The sequence below is a fragment of the Bos taurus genome, chromosome 6, assembly GCF_002263795.3.
Source record: "Bos taurus isolate L1 Dominette 01449 registration number 42190680 breed Hereford chromosome 6, ARS-UCD2.0, whole genome shotgun sequence".
Lineage (NCBI taxonomy): Eukaryota > Metazoa > Chordata > Mammalia > Artiodactyla > Bovidae > Bos > Bos taurus.
Genome location: NC_037333.1, coordinates 22,006,627 through 22,022,147, shown reverse-complemented (window position 1 = coordinate 22,022,147; position 15,521 = coordinate 22,006,627). Strand labels below are relative to the sequence as shown.

At 38.7% G+C, this 15,521-nt stretch overlaps 1 protein-coding gene and 1 long non-coding RNA gene across 11 annotated transcripts in view; one reads left to right on the top strand and one right to left on the bottom strand.

The window, feature by feature from the left end:
• Positions 1-7,430, bottom strand: part of UBE2D3 (ubiquitin conjugating enzyme E2 D3) — a 29,594-nt gene extending 22,164 nt beyond the window's left edge. For 4 of the 10 annotated variants that reach the window (XM_059887357.1, XM_059887354.1, XM_024993048.2 and 1 more), the window contains exons 1-2: positions 6,794-6,923; positions 5,869-6,023 (exon numbers count right to left, since the gene is read on the bottom strand). In XM_059887357.1, the coding sequence (XP_059743340.1) occupies positions 5,869-5,892 (24 nt within the window). In that variant the 5' untranslated portion in view covers positions 5,893-6,023; positions 6,794-6,923. 10 annotated transcript variants of the gene reach the window in all.
• An 89-nt stretch (positions 7,431-7,519) lies between these two features.
• LOC132345481 (uncharacterized) overlaps positions 7,520-15,521 on the top strand; it is a 30,561-nt gene continuing 22,559 nt past the window's right edge. Inside the window, exon 1 of the long non-coding RNA XR_009494833.1 lies at positions 7,520-15,521. This exon is cut by the window's right edge and continues 20,399 nt beyond it. This is a non-coding gene — a long non-coding RNA (uncharacterized lncRNA).

The following is a 15,521-nucleotide window of genomic DNA, read 5'->3' as shown; positions in this document are numbered from 1 at the left end:
AAGTATTAATTGCCCAACTAGTAAGACAATAATTGCTCTAATTCTTATAAACATCAAGTCTGCTATGAAGTAAACAAAAAATTTTTAAACTTCAATGTTGTGAAATTTAAATACTGTACATAGAAACAAACAGTAAGGAAGAAAAACAAATATTTCAGAAATGCATGGCTACTGGAAGTGATTTCAAAAGAAGGGAGTTTGGCAAAAAGATTTTCAGGTCTGAACAATTTCATATATGGAAGGAGTAGCCCTTTTAAAAGTCAATTTAGCTTGGGATTTGTAACTTCTGAGAAATTCTGAAAAGTTTCTTTTACTTTAAGGATTAAGAGATAAGTGCTGCATACCATGTCTCATTACATCACTGACAAGAAATTAACTTCCTGTTTAGTTATAATTATGAGACAAGTACGCTTATTCATTCAGACAAAGTACAAAGAATGGCTTGAGTGAATAATACTATAATTTTCTTTCTTTCAATCACCATTAAAGTAGCTCACTTAAGATTACTCAAAGCTATTCTTTTGTAAGCATTATCTCTAAATGGGGGTAAAGACACAGAACCAAATCTAGTTTCTACGCTTTGAACTACGAAAGCAAATAAGGCATTTCAAAGACAGGGAAGACAAAATTAACATCAGCCCACTAGTTGAAAACATCCAGTTATACATTAGCCATGAAATTATAACAAGACTAGAATTAATGTGAAGTATTGCATGAACAAGTAACCAAGGAGTGGTAAAACACAAGGAGATCTAAAAGTTAAAAACAACAAATTTAAACAAAGCTGGTTCGAGGTCTCTAAATGATATATCATGTTCACAGTATAGTTGGATATAAAAATCAGATGTTTGAGCAAGTATAAAATACTTCTTTGAACTTTTACCCTCCCCACATAACAGGGCCAAGGGTACCATTTTGAGACCAAACCTCATCTAACATAGATTGGCAAATAATAAACTCACTAAACGCATCCATTCTTAGTTACACTATATAACTGGATAGCAAAACTAGATCAAGAGCACAAAATTTCCAGTGAAATAAAATTAATTTTGTCAATACTAGCTTGTCTCTGGAAGGGGGGGCTAAAGTAGTTATAAATGAAAAAACATACTCAACAATAACAAAATATAGTGGAGAAAGATATTTAGACAAATCTAGTTTTAATAATGGATAAATCTGATATTTAAATAACAATTCCCTTTATCTTAAAATGTTTGTTGATTTATAGTAACTTTGAAAAGTTATACAGGGTGACAAATATCAACTTATGTATTTATATGCTTGCTTCCTTCACTCAAAACAGAGTCCCACAGGTAATAACAGGTTTCCCTGTATTTTGTCCCCTGGGACTAGACTACTGTGCCAAACATTAAGACCTCAGTAAGATTCAATGATTATTCCTTATGTCTTAGGGCTTCCCAGGTGGTGCAGTGGTAAAGAATCTGCCTGCCAATGCAGGAGACACCAGGGCCATGGGTTTGATCCTTGGGTCGGGAAGATCCTCTGGAAAAGGAAATGGCAATCCACTCCAGTATTCTTGCCTGGAAAATCCAGACAGAGCCACCTGGTGGGCTATCGTCCATGGGGTCACAAAGACTCAGACATGACCGAAAACACACACATCCCCCTGCTTATGTCTGAGGTTCTTAACCAGAGGAGGCTTCGGAATCACCTAGGGGACATTTCAAAATTATGCCTGATCCCAGAGAAATGATTTATGATTCAGTAAGTCTGCTAAGACCTCATGTACTTATACTCTCTAAAAACTGTTTTTAACATTCTAATACATAAATGTAACCCCTGTCAAAATCCACATACATAGTATGTAATAGAATGCAAAACCTAATTTAGGATTTAATTAACACAATCTCAGTTCTAGGAACTTGGTGTCTGTCATCTTTAATAAAGAGATTATAGTGAAATGCTTTGGAAAATCCTCAAAAATTGAGGTATCAAAGGACACCTGAACCCACGAGTTAACATACAATATGATAGAGATAAGCCAGTGATGCTTTTCCCTAGAGTTAAAGCAAGAGTATTCAACTTCCCTTTTGTTTAACTATCAGAATTAACAATGCAGAGGATCATGATGAAACCAAAGCAAGTATCAGTTAACCTTATTCAAATAAATAAAATAAAAACAGGTAATTTTATGATCAGCATTTCTCAACGAATGCCCTGCAAACTTAGCTGGTTATAGACAAGCCTTGACACATGGCGTATACAGCCTGTACATTCACTGGAAACCAGTTTATGATCCCCCTAGTGATTAGTCAGCAAAATCAGCACAGTAGTTCCCTTAGTCCTTGAAGATACTAACCAAAAAAGAAATTCACTTCTACTTCCAAAACTTGTATTAGTTCAGATCTAAACTCAAGAATTAGCTATAACCTAAGGATAAAGTTAAATCCCAATTATCTAAATGTTCAGTAAGAGGAGAGGTTATTTCAGGAAGCAAAATTTAATTTAGGAATTGAAATTGTTCAAAGTAGCAGTTCACAATGAGTTTAGGAGTCTGAATTCTTGCAGCAGACTAGTTTGAATCTCAGTCCCTTCCTAGCCATCTGAGCATAAGACAAGTAACTTACTCCATGCCCATTTCCTGATGTGTAAAATGGAATGGTAAGAGCATCCATCTCATATGGTTGTTGTGAGGATAAAATGAGTAGATACTCATAAAGGGCTTAGAAACAGTGTTCAATACACAGTAGATGCTAAAACCTAGCTATTAGCAGAAAGATACATGCAAAAGAAACCTTTTTGAATACCAACCCCCTAAAAAGATAACATGAAAATGTAGTGGTTAAGAGCACACACTTTGGAGTCCAACAGCCTAGGTTCTAATCTTAACTTTCCCATGCTATGACCCTAGGTAGATTTTTAAAATCTCTCTGTGCCTCAGGTTTACTAATCTCAAAAATGGAGGTAACAATTATACCTACTTCCTTGGACTGTCTTAAAATTAAATGAGTTAATACAAGTGCTTCAAACAGTTCTGACACATTGCAAACACTCAAAGCCTGAGCTTTTCAGGTTTGGTTCATATTATATTTTATGTAAAGTTCTCTTTATACTTCCTCAAAATACATGGACAGTGGTTATTTTGTTTAATAAGAGTAGTAAAATTGCCTATGGCCCCCAAAACAGCACCAACCATTGTGGGAGTTCCCATTTTTTGATTCTTGTTTAACAGCCTTGTAAGATCACAGTGTGTCCAAACAAAGAAGACAAGAGGAAAAATAACAGAGTTGATTGATAAGGTTGCTTGGTCCAAGAAATAAACAAAATTGTAACATAAGCTTCAGGAAAGAAATTCAAAAACTTAATCAAATGAACTATTGATTAAAAATATACCCAAAATAAGCATTTCAATAAAATATCAACAAAGGATACAGATCTATCATTTAGATCTATCTATTTAGAATCTGGGCAGCTGCAGGAAAGAAAAAATTCAAAAATAAAAAAGTGCCTAAAATAAAGAGTATCTCCCATCAGAGCTGTCCATTTGCTAAAATTTTGAGTTTTTGGTTTTTTAAGTTTGACCATGTGATTCTGACACTAAATAGCTAAAAACCAAAAACAACACAACTTTTCTACAGACTGAATCAATAATGTCCCACGTACGTCCAGTTTCTGTATTATACAGACCTTCTAAGTATTTATAAAAGAAGAGTCTGGTATTGATGAAGAGTACTAGACTAGAAAAGTTCTTTAATAAAAGCTCTTGCAAATTAAAAACAGTAATATTAAAGTTGCAGTAATAGTATGAGTACCAGGTGCTGGGAGTCTGTTTAAAGCCACACATGAACTGATTTAATTCCAAAAAAAAAAAAAATCCTGGGGACTCTATTCGTTTTGCTCACTGATGCATCCTTAGTACGATCTAGAATAGTGCCTGGTACATACTCAACACTCAATTATTCACAGCTCATACATAACACAGAGGCACACAAATACAAACTTTCCCAGTCTTAAAATTCTAACTGGAGCATTTTATTGCTCCAAAGTTCACACCCTTAACCATTATATTGCCTCTCTAGAGCTTTTAAATGATTAAAGTGGTGTCACAGCAGCTGGGTATCACCTGTAAAAGAAAAAAAACCAATGAGACCTTCCTTTAAAGTATTCTGTTTCACATGCATAAAAATCTATGGTTCTGAAATCATTCCACATCTTAGTGGCCTGGATGAATTCCTATAGAAAAAAGGTGTTGACCTGCAATGAATGCTACGTTCTTTGTATTAACTATACTGCAAAACATAACCATGCTTCGCCAATGTGTTGCTGGCCTTCAAAGTGGTCACAGAAAGAGGTCTGATAATCCTTTTTACTTTAAGAAGCCTTAACTCCTAAACTCCTTTCCCATTGTCTCAAAAATAAAAAATTTATATTTCACAAAGACCCACAATGACAATGATGCCCTGAAATAAAATTCACCATTTCAACATCAATACATTGAAGATCTAAACTTTTATCTTTCATAAAACAGCAGTTTGCCAAATATATTCCAAAGTCACACATTAAAGGTAAAATTAAGCAGAATCAGGTCTATTTTTAGTAAAGCCAAGTCCTAGCCATTCCTTCCATGTAAACTCTTAAAAGAAGTAACCTATCAAGACCAAAGTTTGCAACCCACAACCTTCTCTGTTTCCTAGTTTTATTAAGACTGAATTTACTCCACAGCATTTTTTTCAAATAAGCTGGAAATACTCCACCCTCCTTGATTGTGCAAGAACCAAACATCTCTCACACACACACGTTACAAAAAAGGAAAATACAGTCTGAGAGTTTGAATATAGCTAAGTCTTAAGTAGGAGGTCTTAGAGCAGTGTACAGTCTGATATAAAAGATAACATTAAACAAAGATTATTATTTCATATTACAAGAAGAGATGCCGGAAAGAGCCTGAACCAGTTAAAGCAGCCGCCATCTTAAAATGCGGGACAGAAGTTAGAGCAAGAAAATGAGACTAAACTACCGGAGGTAGAGGTTCCGTTCACCCCCAAAACCTCAAAAAACCCTATTTTTTTCAACTTGGAGCCACAGTTGAGCATCAAACCTCGTTGTATATGGCGAAGCAATTTCCCCAGAGAATGTTATTAAATGGACAGAGGCAAAAATAGGTACTAGCCTTCTCCTGCTGCCATCTCACTCTTTACCCTCCCCCTCTTCCCATGCCAAAGAAAAACGGAGCTTCCAGAAGGGTTTTATATCAGTTCCCGGTGTGCCTCTGATAAATAGCTTCGGGTGAAAAGCCCAACTACAAAACACAGGAAGTGGCAACACTGTTGTCAGCCCATCTTCTCCTAATCCAACTTATGCTTGTGTAACCTGCCCAGAATCGACGATCACTTTCTGATGAAGACTCACTCACTACTCTTCAGCTGCCAAGACTTCTACGCTGACCCCTTTATCAAGTTTGGGACCTGCCGATTTCTTGGATTTTCTCTCCTCTGAGTTTCCCATGTTTCTTCCTCCAGAAGGCACAGAGCCTTCACATAACAACAAAGTTTTCAAGCAATGAGAATAGGAACGCCATGACATCTGCGGGAGCGTCTCTGGCCAAGTCTGACTCCCAGAGGGGACTAACACTTCTTACAGAAGAACCGAGGCGCCTGAAATCACTCTCCATCCCGAATTTGCACCGATTCCATTGAAACACACTCAAGACAACACTCCTCACTCGCCAGAAGTGTTCCGTTCTTTCCAAATCGCGTTCTTCATAAAGTATATCCGCATTCCCCATCCCCCAATGGAAGTGACCCAAGGAGGGATATTTCCATATTATACTGCCCCTCCTCAAGGCTTTCCTCCAGGCTGAGCCTCCCTTTCATCGCACGACCCCATTCCCCTCAACCCCAGGGTTACCTTATTAATCCGTTTCAGCGCCATAGTCTGTGCTTTTCGTCTGGCTCCTCACTATCTCGGTGTGTGCTCGAAGGTCCGGCCAAAACTCTTGATTATCCTGGCGGCTGGGAAGGATTGTCTCTTCGTCTCACACCGGCTCTGCCAGACACAGGCGCCTTTTGCAAAAACGGAGCAAATCAGCACTCGCACAGGCCCCGCAGAGACCCGGACGAATCCAAGTCCCTCAAAAACGGTCGCGATCCGGGGTGGGTGGGGTGGCAGAGCCACCGCCAGCCTCTATGTCGTGCTCCGGCCCGAAGAGGGGGCCAGGGTGACGGGAAGAGCGGAGGGGTGGCTACAAGTTTGACTTCCCGGCCTCTAGAAAGGAAGAGACCCGGGTGGGAAAGGAAGAGGCGGAGGAGAAAGGGGTGGGTGCGGGGCAGGGTCCGGGGCGCAGCAGAGGAGGAGCCGGGGCCTAGTCGGCGCTACGCCGGCGTCAGTAGGGCAAAGAAAGGCAAGGGGGGAGGGGGAAACAGGAGACTCCGGACAGACGCCCGGCTCCTTTCGGTTTCTGCTCAAAGATGCGGCCGGGGAGGGGAAGGAAACAGGCTTGAAGTGTGCTGCTGTCCCCGCAGCTAGAGCTATTCTGTGTCGCCCCTGACGCCACCGTACACTCCGCCTTCCAGCGCGCTCCCGCGCGCGCCCGCCCAGCCACCGCCAGCCCCCACGCGCCCGAGCTGCCCCTGAAGCTCCGGCTTAGGCGCGAGGACGCGCCCATTCCCCCTCCCTCTTAAGCAGAAGAGGCCCCGGCTTCTCTAGCCTTCCCACCCTACCCCACCCAACAGGCTGGTCCCTGAAGCCACCGAAGGCCTGCATTTCCCCTTACCCGGCCAGCCAGTGGGCCAGCCTCCCTTCCCTTCCCCTAGCCGTCCACACCCACGCGTACAGAGGGGCCGGGGCCTCCCTCACGCTGCGGCCTCGGCCTCCTCCCCGCGCGGCAGCTGGTGCCTCCCCGGCCCTACGGGGCTCACGCGCACGACACAGCCACAAGATGTCCGCTCTGACGGAACTACTGCCAGCTGCCACGCTCCGCCCCTCCCCCCTCCTCCTGCCTCTTCACCGCCGCGTATCAGTCCGCCAACGCCGCCGTCGCGAGCACAGGACGAATCTAAGGCTGAAGGCGGACGGTTTGCTCCCCACGTCAAGGGCCGAGCGTATCTGTGCCAACCCCTTTCTCCTTTTCGGAACAGCACCTTCTTATTAAACAGATCGGAGGTTGGACTTGGAGGGCGGGGGCCGGAGGCGGGTCATGGGCTGGGGGGGAAGGGTAGACGACCGGCGGAAACCCTCAGACTCAGAGAAGCATCGAGAACCGGAAGGAGACCATGGCAGGAAGGTAATGGAAGCGGCAGCTGCGCGATCGCGCCCCACGCCCCTCCCGAAAGTGTCCCCCAGTTTCCTCACTTGGTATTGAGGAGGCGGATCTCGCGAGAACCTCGAGGCTGGTAACAGGAGCTGTAGCGCTGCAATGACTTAAGGGCAGTTTTGTGCACTCTTCCTGGTAGGGGCCCGCCCCCAAATCCACAAATTCTCGCGAGATGCCGATGGGCCACAGGCTCGAGCTGGGGCGGGCCGTCGACCGGGAAGCACCGCCCCTGAATGCTTATGTTGGTGGGAGGGAGAGGAAATGGAATTCCCCGGACTGGTAAGAGCGCGAGCCGACACATCCCTCTCTCACGCGCCCAATCAGGAATGTTGCGGTGGGAGGAACTATGCGTTAATTACTGGATACCTTTAGTCTAGATTGAGTCTGCGTTTGAAGTTTCTGGTGGAGCAGGTGAGGGACATTGGCTCGCCTGTTGGCCAGGACTGATTAACCTCTGGGAGGAGTCGCCCCTCAAAATGGGAACAGTTATTTTAAATAGAACCTGGCAGGTCACTGATCAGCGCTCCCACGTGCGGAAAGTCAGTGCTGTTCTGACCCAGGGCCTCGAGGATCAACGCTGAGAAGAGAGTGCCGATTGACCAATCCCCGGAATTAGAGCAGCCTAGAAATTAAGCTCAACTGTGAATGATTAGGATGGGGAATAGGGATTGGGGCAGGCTGTTTACTTGCCTTTATAATCAATGGTCACCATCGCCAAAGTTTAGGTATGGGAGTAGGCCTAATACCTTTTTCTTCCTGTTGCTCTGTTTCAGTCCCTAGAGCCAGAAAGTTACAAAACTCATTAAAGAAATCAGAGTTTGGAGTCCGAGAAACTGAATACTTACTGAAAGTATCTGAAATATCCAGGGGGAGAAACGTACGGTTTTATTCTGCCGGTGAAAACAAAGGACAGGTGGTTTTGCTTTCCGGTATATCATACCTCAGGCAAAGGGTAGCAAGACGCTAATTTTTAAAAGGAATTGAAAGATAAAACACTGACCTGCTTAAAGTTTTCTAACGCTCCTTAATGGTCTCACAGTGTGAAGGTCTTTAAGAATTAAATGGATATAAAAATTTGTTTTCAAAAAATTCCTGTTTTAAAAAAGGAAAGCAGTAAGCTAGAGTATTACCTAATAAACACTTCTTAGGTATGTGATAAATGTATATTATTCAAGTGATCATAATAGCATAACTAGAACAATTAGTGAAACTGCTTTTCAAACTAGTATCTTCAGTCACTAGAGACTTGTTCAAAAATGCTGATTTTGATTTAGTAGGCCAGGGTGGAGCCTGAGATTCTATAATTCTAACACTGTCCTAGGTGATATAGATTACTCAGAGGACCACCCTGTGAGTTCCAGAGCACAGAAGTGCTTACCTCATGGCCTGCTGACACCTCTGCCCCCTCCCTCTTCCCTGAATAAAGCTTTCTTTTGTTCTCTCTTGTAACCAGTCTAATGTGGTAGATACAAAGGATTTGGCAATTGGAGTGAGAGAAGAAATCCAGGTTTGAGTTCTTGTTCCTTTGCTTCCTATTTGTGTGATATTGGTAAGGTTACTTGTCTTAGTTCCTTCAACACTAAAGTAGGTGTAATAATAGCTGTCCTTTCTCACAGGGTTATTATGTGCTTCAGATGTCATAATGCATGTGAAAGGGCACTGTAGACTACAGTGCTGTATAAATGTTATTAATTGCTCAAACATTAACTGGCCATAGAGTGAAACAAATCTATAACATTATGGAACATTTATAATGTACCAGGTACAGTGCTTATTAACCTCCTTGTACAAATAGAGAGACTGATGCACAGAGAGATTAAGTTACTGTCCCAAGGTCACACAGCTGATAAATAGATGTAGAATTTGAACCCATGCAGTTAATGCCAGAGTAAATTATTGAATAGAGTATTTATTATCTCTTAATTTAGAAAGTGGAAGAGTAGAATGTTTTATATTTCTACTTTCAGTGTATCTCAAGCTACTTTTATTTAACTTATTTCTCCCTCTTGTTTTGCTCTTTGAAGCCAAGGTACAAGGCAGGAAATATTCCTACCTACTCAGTGGGAACGCATGATATCCAAGGGGTCCATGAAGAAAAGTCCCAGAGAAGCTAATTTGTACTACCCTAATCTAAACAAACTTTGGTATGAAAATATAATGGACCATGTTAGTGTTCTAAATTAACAGAGCACAGCAGACTGGGACGAATTTGAAGTCAGCTTTCTTAACTTTTTTGAGCCACAAACTACTTTAGCGGTCTGGTGAAACCATGGACTCTTCTTACATTTATGCCTTTAAATGTATAAAACAGAATTCATAGCATTACAAAATAAAACAACTTGAAACAGAATCTCAGAATATTAAAGTAAAACAAACTTATTTATTTATGTGTGCCGGGTCTTATTTGTGGCATGCAGAATTTTTACTTGCATTACACAAACTCCTAATTACAGTATGTGGGATCCAGCTACCTGATCAGGGATCAAACTGGGGCACCTGTACTGGGAGCAGAGCCTTAGCCACTGGACCTTCAGGGAAGTCCCAAGAAAAATAAACTTTTGATATGGGAATATATGTCCTTTATTATTAATACAGTAAGATCTACTGGCGGCTCTAATATCAAATTTTTGAAATAATAATAAACATAAAATTTCCAGAGTTTGCAACAGTTGTAATGTGATACAAAGGATCTGTGATTCCTGTTGGAGATACATATGTAGGTACAGCTGTTTGCTGCTTTCATTCATAATTGAAGGAAATACTAATTTTCACTTGGGAGATTTAGTGAATATAAAGATGTAATTTTTTAAATTCAATTTCACACACTCCCTGAATTGTATTCATTGACTTAATGTTAAAAAATCCTTGGGTGGAATCAAACAGGCATATTCCTGTTGGTAATCTTTTAAGAGATTATGAAATTTTAACATAGAAATATAATTGATATCCATAATAATAGTGATTTATTAATAAAAAGTTTACCACTGGTATACTCCTGTTTAGAAGACATGGAAGCATGTTATAGGATAGGAAATAAATTTATCCCATTTGTTTTATTTTTTGATACCTATAAATGTATTCTTTGGGTTTCTCAAGCATTCCAGATAATTTAGGTTTTACTGTATCACTCTTAATTATTTCACGCCTTTACACATAAGTCATGGTGGAAGAACTGCAAAATGAAAATAATAAGCAAAGATGAAATATATTAAAAGTAATATATATTTAAAATTCTTAATAATAGGTGTTAACAGTTATTTGAAGTACTATGTGCTGGGCGCTTGAATTCTTTATCTCATCAAACCCCCATTGCACAGAGGAAACATTCAAGGTCTTACAGTTACTAATAAAGCCAGGATTTAAACCTAGGCAGTCTGATCTCCAAGCTCTTTTTTTTTTTTTTAACTTGAAATATAGTTGAAAAGCTCGCTCTCTCAACTACTAAGGTGTTTATTTTTTTACCCTTTGACTATTAGCCAACTTTAATTTGCCCACTAGTGTAACAAATACATATTCACTGCCTCAAAATGCTTTCACTGGTATATAGCTGATTTACAATGTTGTGTTATAAAAGGAATTTTCTAAATTCTCCCTTTGCTGTTATATTGCTTATATCCAACATCACCTTTAAAATAAGTGGGCTATCGGTTGAGGCTAGAAGAGGGTTTGTTTTACAGAAATTTTTGTAATGGAATTTTGCTTAGAAGATGAAGAAATCCACTCATGTCTTTCCATGCCCTAGAAACATGCTTTCATATCTGAAATTAAACCTCTGTATTATAATAGTGCTACTGTATTTTTTATATTGATTACTATCAGGGTTGTATCCAAGAAATTACTGCATGTAAATAAATCCTAATATATGAAGTTCTAGATTATCCATGCTTAATGGAGAGAACTGATTATGTCATCCCAAATTCATTTTTATTTGTCATTAGAGTAGATTTATTGGCTGATTATGCTTTCTGTTTGTATTTACACTAACAAACGTATTTCTACTCAGTTTTGCTAAGGTTAAAATGAAAAGGACCATGGCCTACAAGTATTTTGATGTTTTAGGAAGCAGTTTAGGAGTAGCTCAGATTTTAAAACACCATTCACATATCTGGTAATATACAGAACCCACTTGACAGTTGCATTTAACCTATTTGAGTTACAATGATAGAAATGTCCCCATCTGACAAACAGAAAATAATCATTTTTTATATTGTAGTGTGCAATGTGCTAAAAAAGATTACAGTTTTATATATTGAAATAAAAGGTTACATTCAGAAATTAAAAACATACAAAAATGCTGAAGAACTGACACAGTCTTCCTTCTTAATGAATCAGATCAGATCAGATCAGTCGCTCATTCGTGTCCGACTCTTTGCGACCCCATGAATCTTTGCATTGATCGCTGAAGAAGGCTTTCTTATCTCTTCTTGCTATTCTTTAGCAGCACTGTTTACAATAGCCAAGACATGGAAGCAACCTAAATGTCCATCAACAGATGAATGGATAAAGATGTAGTATATGTACATGATGGAATACTACTCAGTTGTAAAAAATGAACGCAATAATGCCATTTATATTATCATACTAAGTACGTTAAAGACAAATACCTAATAAACCATGATGAAGAAGACGATCTAAGTATATGTATAACTGAATCACTTTACTGTGTACCATAAACTAACACTGTAAATCAAGTATACTTCAATTAAAAAAAAAATTCTGTGAGTTACAAAGATCTGAAAATATAGACGTAATATTAATAGTATTAATAACTAGTCTGTGTTAACTACATTTTAACTAACCCCTGTACTCACATTATTACAATAATGTGGCTACACCGACGCATTCGTATATTAGGACTCCATAATTTGGATTCGTTATTCTGTTGCCACTTTTATGCTAATTTTCTTCATTCTTTATATTCTTCTAAAAGGGGCAACAGAATAACGAATCCAAATTATGAAGTCCTAATATTATACGAATGCGTCGGTGTAGCCACATTATTGTAATAATGTGAGTACAGGGGTTAGTTAAAATGTAGTTAACACAGATTAGTACATATACTTACGTTATTAATATTACATCTGTATTTTCAGATCTTTGTATCTTTGTTACAGAATTTTTTTTTTAATTGAAGTATACTTGGTTTACAGTGTTAGTTTATGGTGCACGGTAAAGTGATTCAGTTATACGTATACTTAGATCCTCTTCTTCATCATGGTTTGTTAGGTATTTGTCTTTAACTCAGTATGATAATCTCTAGGTCCATCCATGTTGCTGCGAATGGCATTATTGCATTCATTTTTTACAACCGAGTAGTATTCCATCTTTATCCATTCATCTGTTGATGGACATTTAGGTTGCTTCCATGTCTTGGCTATTGTAAATAGTGCTGCTATGAACGCTGAGTTTTATCTTTTCAAATTAGTTTTCCCTGAATATATACCCAGCAGTGGGGTTGCTGGATCATATGGCTCGTCTATTTTTAGCTTTTTAAGTAATCTCCATACTGTCTTCCAGTGGCTGCATCAATTTGCATTCCCACCAGCAGTGCAGGAGGGTTCCCTTTTCTCTACACCCTCTGCAGCATTTGTTATTTGCAAATTTTTTAATGATGGCCATTCTGACTTGTGTTGTCATAGTTTTATAGCTTGCTAAGGACACTGGCTCTAACACAGTTTATGCCATTTTATTGATTAAATTACAAATGTTATGGTCCAGATTTAATATAAAGTTATAAATATGTAAACTGGATGTTTCCAAATTCTACTTGGAATAGGTAATATGGACCCCAACTCAAATGTTATTTGATATTTTTTGCATAAAAATCAAATTAGTCTTTATATCTTTCCAGTTCACAATTTTATTTTGTAAGCAAGACAAGTTAGTGTGGTTTAGGAGACTTATTTTCATGCTGAGAACATCGTTTGACCTTAAAATAAGATGGTTTTTGGCACATAATGAACCATGCCCAAATGTAAAGCTAAAAATTAAATCTGAGCACTTTCCATGTAAAGAGTTGTATACATGAATGTTCAGAGTATTATTCATAGCTGCCAAAAAGTGGAAACAGCTCAAATGTCCATCAGCTAATAAATGGATAAATAAAATATGGTGTCTCTATATGATGGAATATTTTTAATTAATAAGAAAGAACAAAACACTGATATTGCTACAACATGTATCTAGAAGCTTGAAAACATTCTGCTAAATGAAAAAAGGCAGACATGAAAGGCCATATACTGTATGGTTCCATTCATATGAAATGACTAGTAGATGACTAGGGGCAGGGAGAATGGGGAGTGGCAGCTTAGGAGTATGTGGTCTTTTATGGGGAAGTGATGAAAGTTAGATAATGATGATGATTACATAATACTCTGTGAATATTCTGAAATTCACTAAACTGTGCACTTTAAAAAGACTGGGTATTATGGTATGTGAATTACCTCAATGTAGATTTTTAAAAACTAATGAATTAGAACAAAAACATGAGATCAGTCTGAAATAAGAATATTCTTATTACTGAATATTTTCAATATCTCATACTTCTCAGGTTATTGATGATAACCTGATGTTTATATCCAGTAAGAGATTTTTCCTTCAATACAAACAACAATGTAATTTAGATTTGGTTTTAACATAATAATCATTTGCTGTCAGTCTTAAGTTTGGAGGTATTTTTATCAGTATTTGCATAAAACATAGTGATTAACATTAATTTTAAATAGCATATTTTATTGAAAGTTAAAGTTCTTGATTATGATCAGAAATAGAATACATCTGATTTTGGTGTACTCTAAATATAGAAATCTTTCTTTAAAATTTCAAATAAAATCAAGTAGTTGAAAATTGGGGGTAAATCATCTAGATAAGAAATTTGAGGATTAGGTGCTATCAAATGACAAAATTAAAACAACTTAGTAATGAGTTTGATGTCCCTTGATGTCCTTTATTCAAGGAAAAACAATCCATAGATTGAGGGTGTAAGCAGTGGAACACTCTTTCCCTTCTCCAGGGATTTTAGGCAAGAGAGAGTTTTATAGATCATTAGAAGCAGCAACACCAAAACAGAGCACGGTTGCCTCGGAGGTCAGGGATTTTCTTGTAAGGCCAGCAGGTCCTGTTTTCTAGGGTCAGGTGAGCTATTTAAGCTGAGTTGGAAGTTTGTGATTGGTATATGTTAGGTTTCTAAGTTAGGTGTTTCATGTAAGTGCAAGCTGACTGACATTTAGGTTTGTGGCATGGGCTGAAGCCACTGGGGTGGCTGCCGTAATTTTGGGTTCCAAAATACAAATTAACTTTAAACGTACTTAACTAAAAGTAAGGAATTCAAATTAGAATTACTTCCCAACATTAATGACAGTGTTTCTTGTTTCAATAACAATCTACAAAATCTAAACAGAGATGTGTTGTAATTTAGACCAAAATTATCATTTAACCCATACTGAATTTGACTATTTAAGTATATAGGTGAGAATGTATAAGACAGTGATGATAAATGTAAAATTCTTCCATTAGAGAATTTTAAATTAGGTGTGATTATGGGAATGTTGTACTGTGTGGTTCTAAAGAATCGATCTATATAGTATCTGAGTGGCTTAATGGAGCCACATATGAGAGGCTTTTAGTCTTTAATACTATCTGCTGCTGCGTTGCTTCAATCGTGTCCAACCCTATGTGACCCCATAGACGGCAGCCCACCAGGCTCCCCCGGCCCTGGGATTCTCCAGGCAAGAACACTGGAGTGGGTTGCCATTTCCTTCTCCAATGCATGAAAGTGGAAAGTGAAAGTGAAGCCGCTCAGTCGTGCCTGACTCTCAACGACCCCATGGACTTCAGCCTACCAGGCTCCTCTGTCCATGGGATTTTCCAGGCGAGAGTACTGGAGTGGGGTACCATTGCCTTCTCCATTAATACTATCTAGTACCTGTTGATTTTTTTCATTGCAGGGAAGTAATGATTTAACACATGGCACAGTAAGAAAGACTGAAACTTATTAAGAAACATTCTACTACATCTAAAAACTAAAAACTTTTAAGAATTTGGCTCATTTGATGTTGAAGTATGACAATTTCAGAGATATCCCATCATCAAAATGTATTAAATCTCAATGATTAAGTAATAATGTGAATGGACTTTATCATATACAGTAAGAACAGCATGATACCATGATACAGGTTCCCCATCTTACAAAAAGACCTATACAAGAAAGAACATGGTTGCTACAATGCTTGATTAATTCTCCAACAGT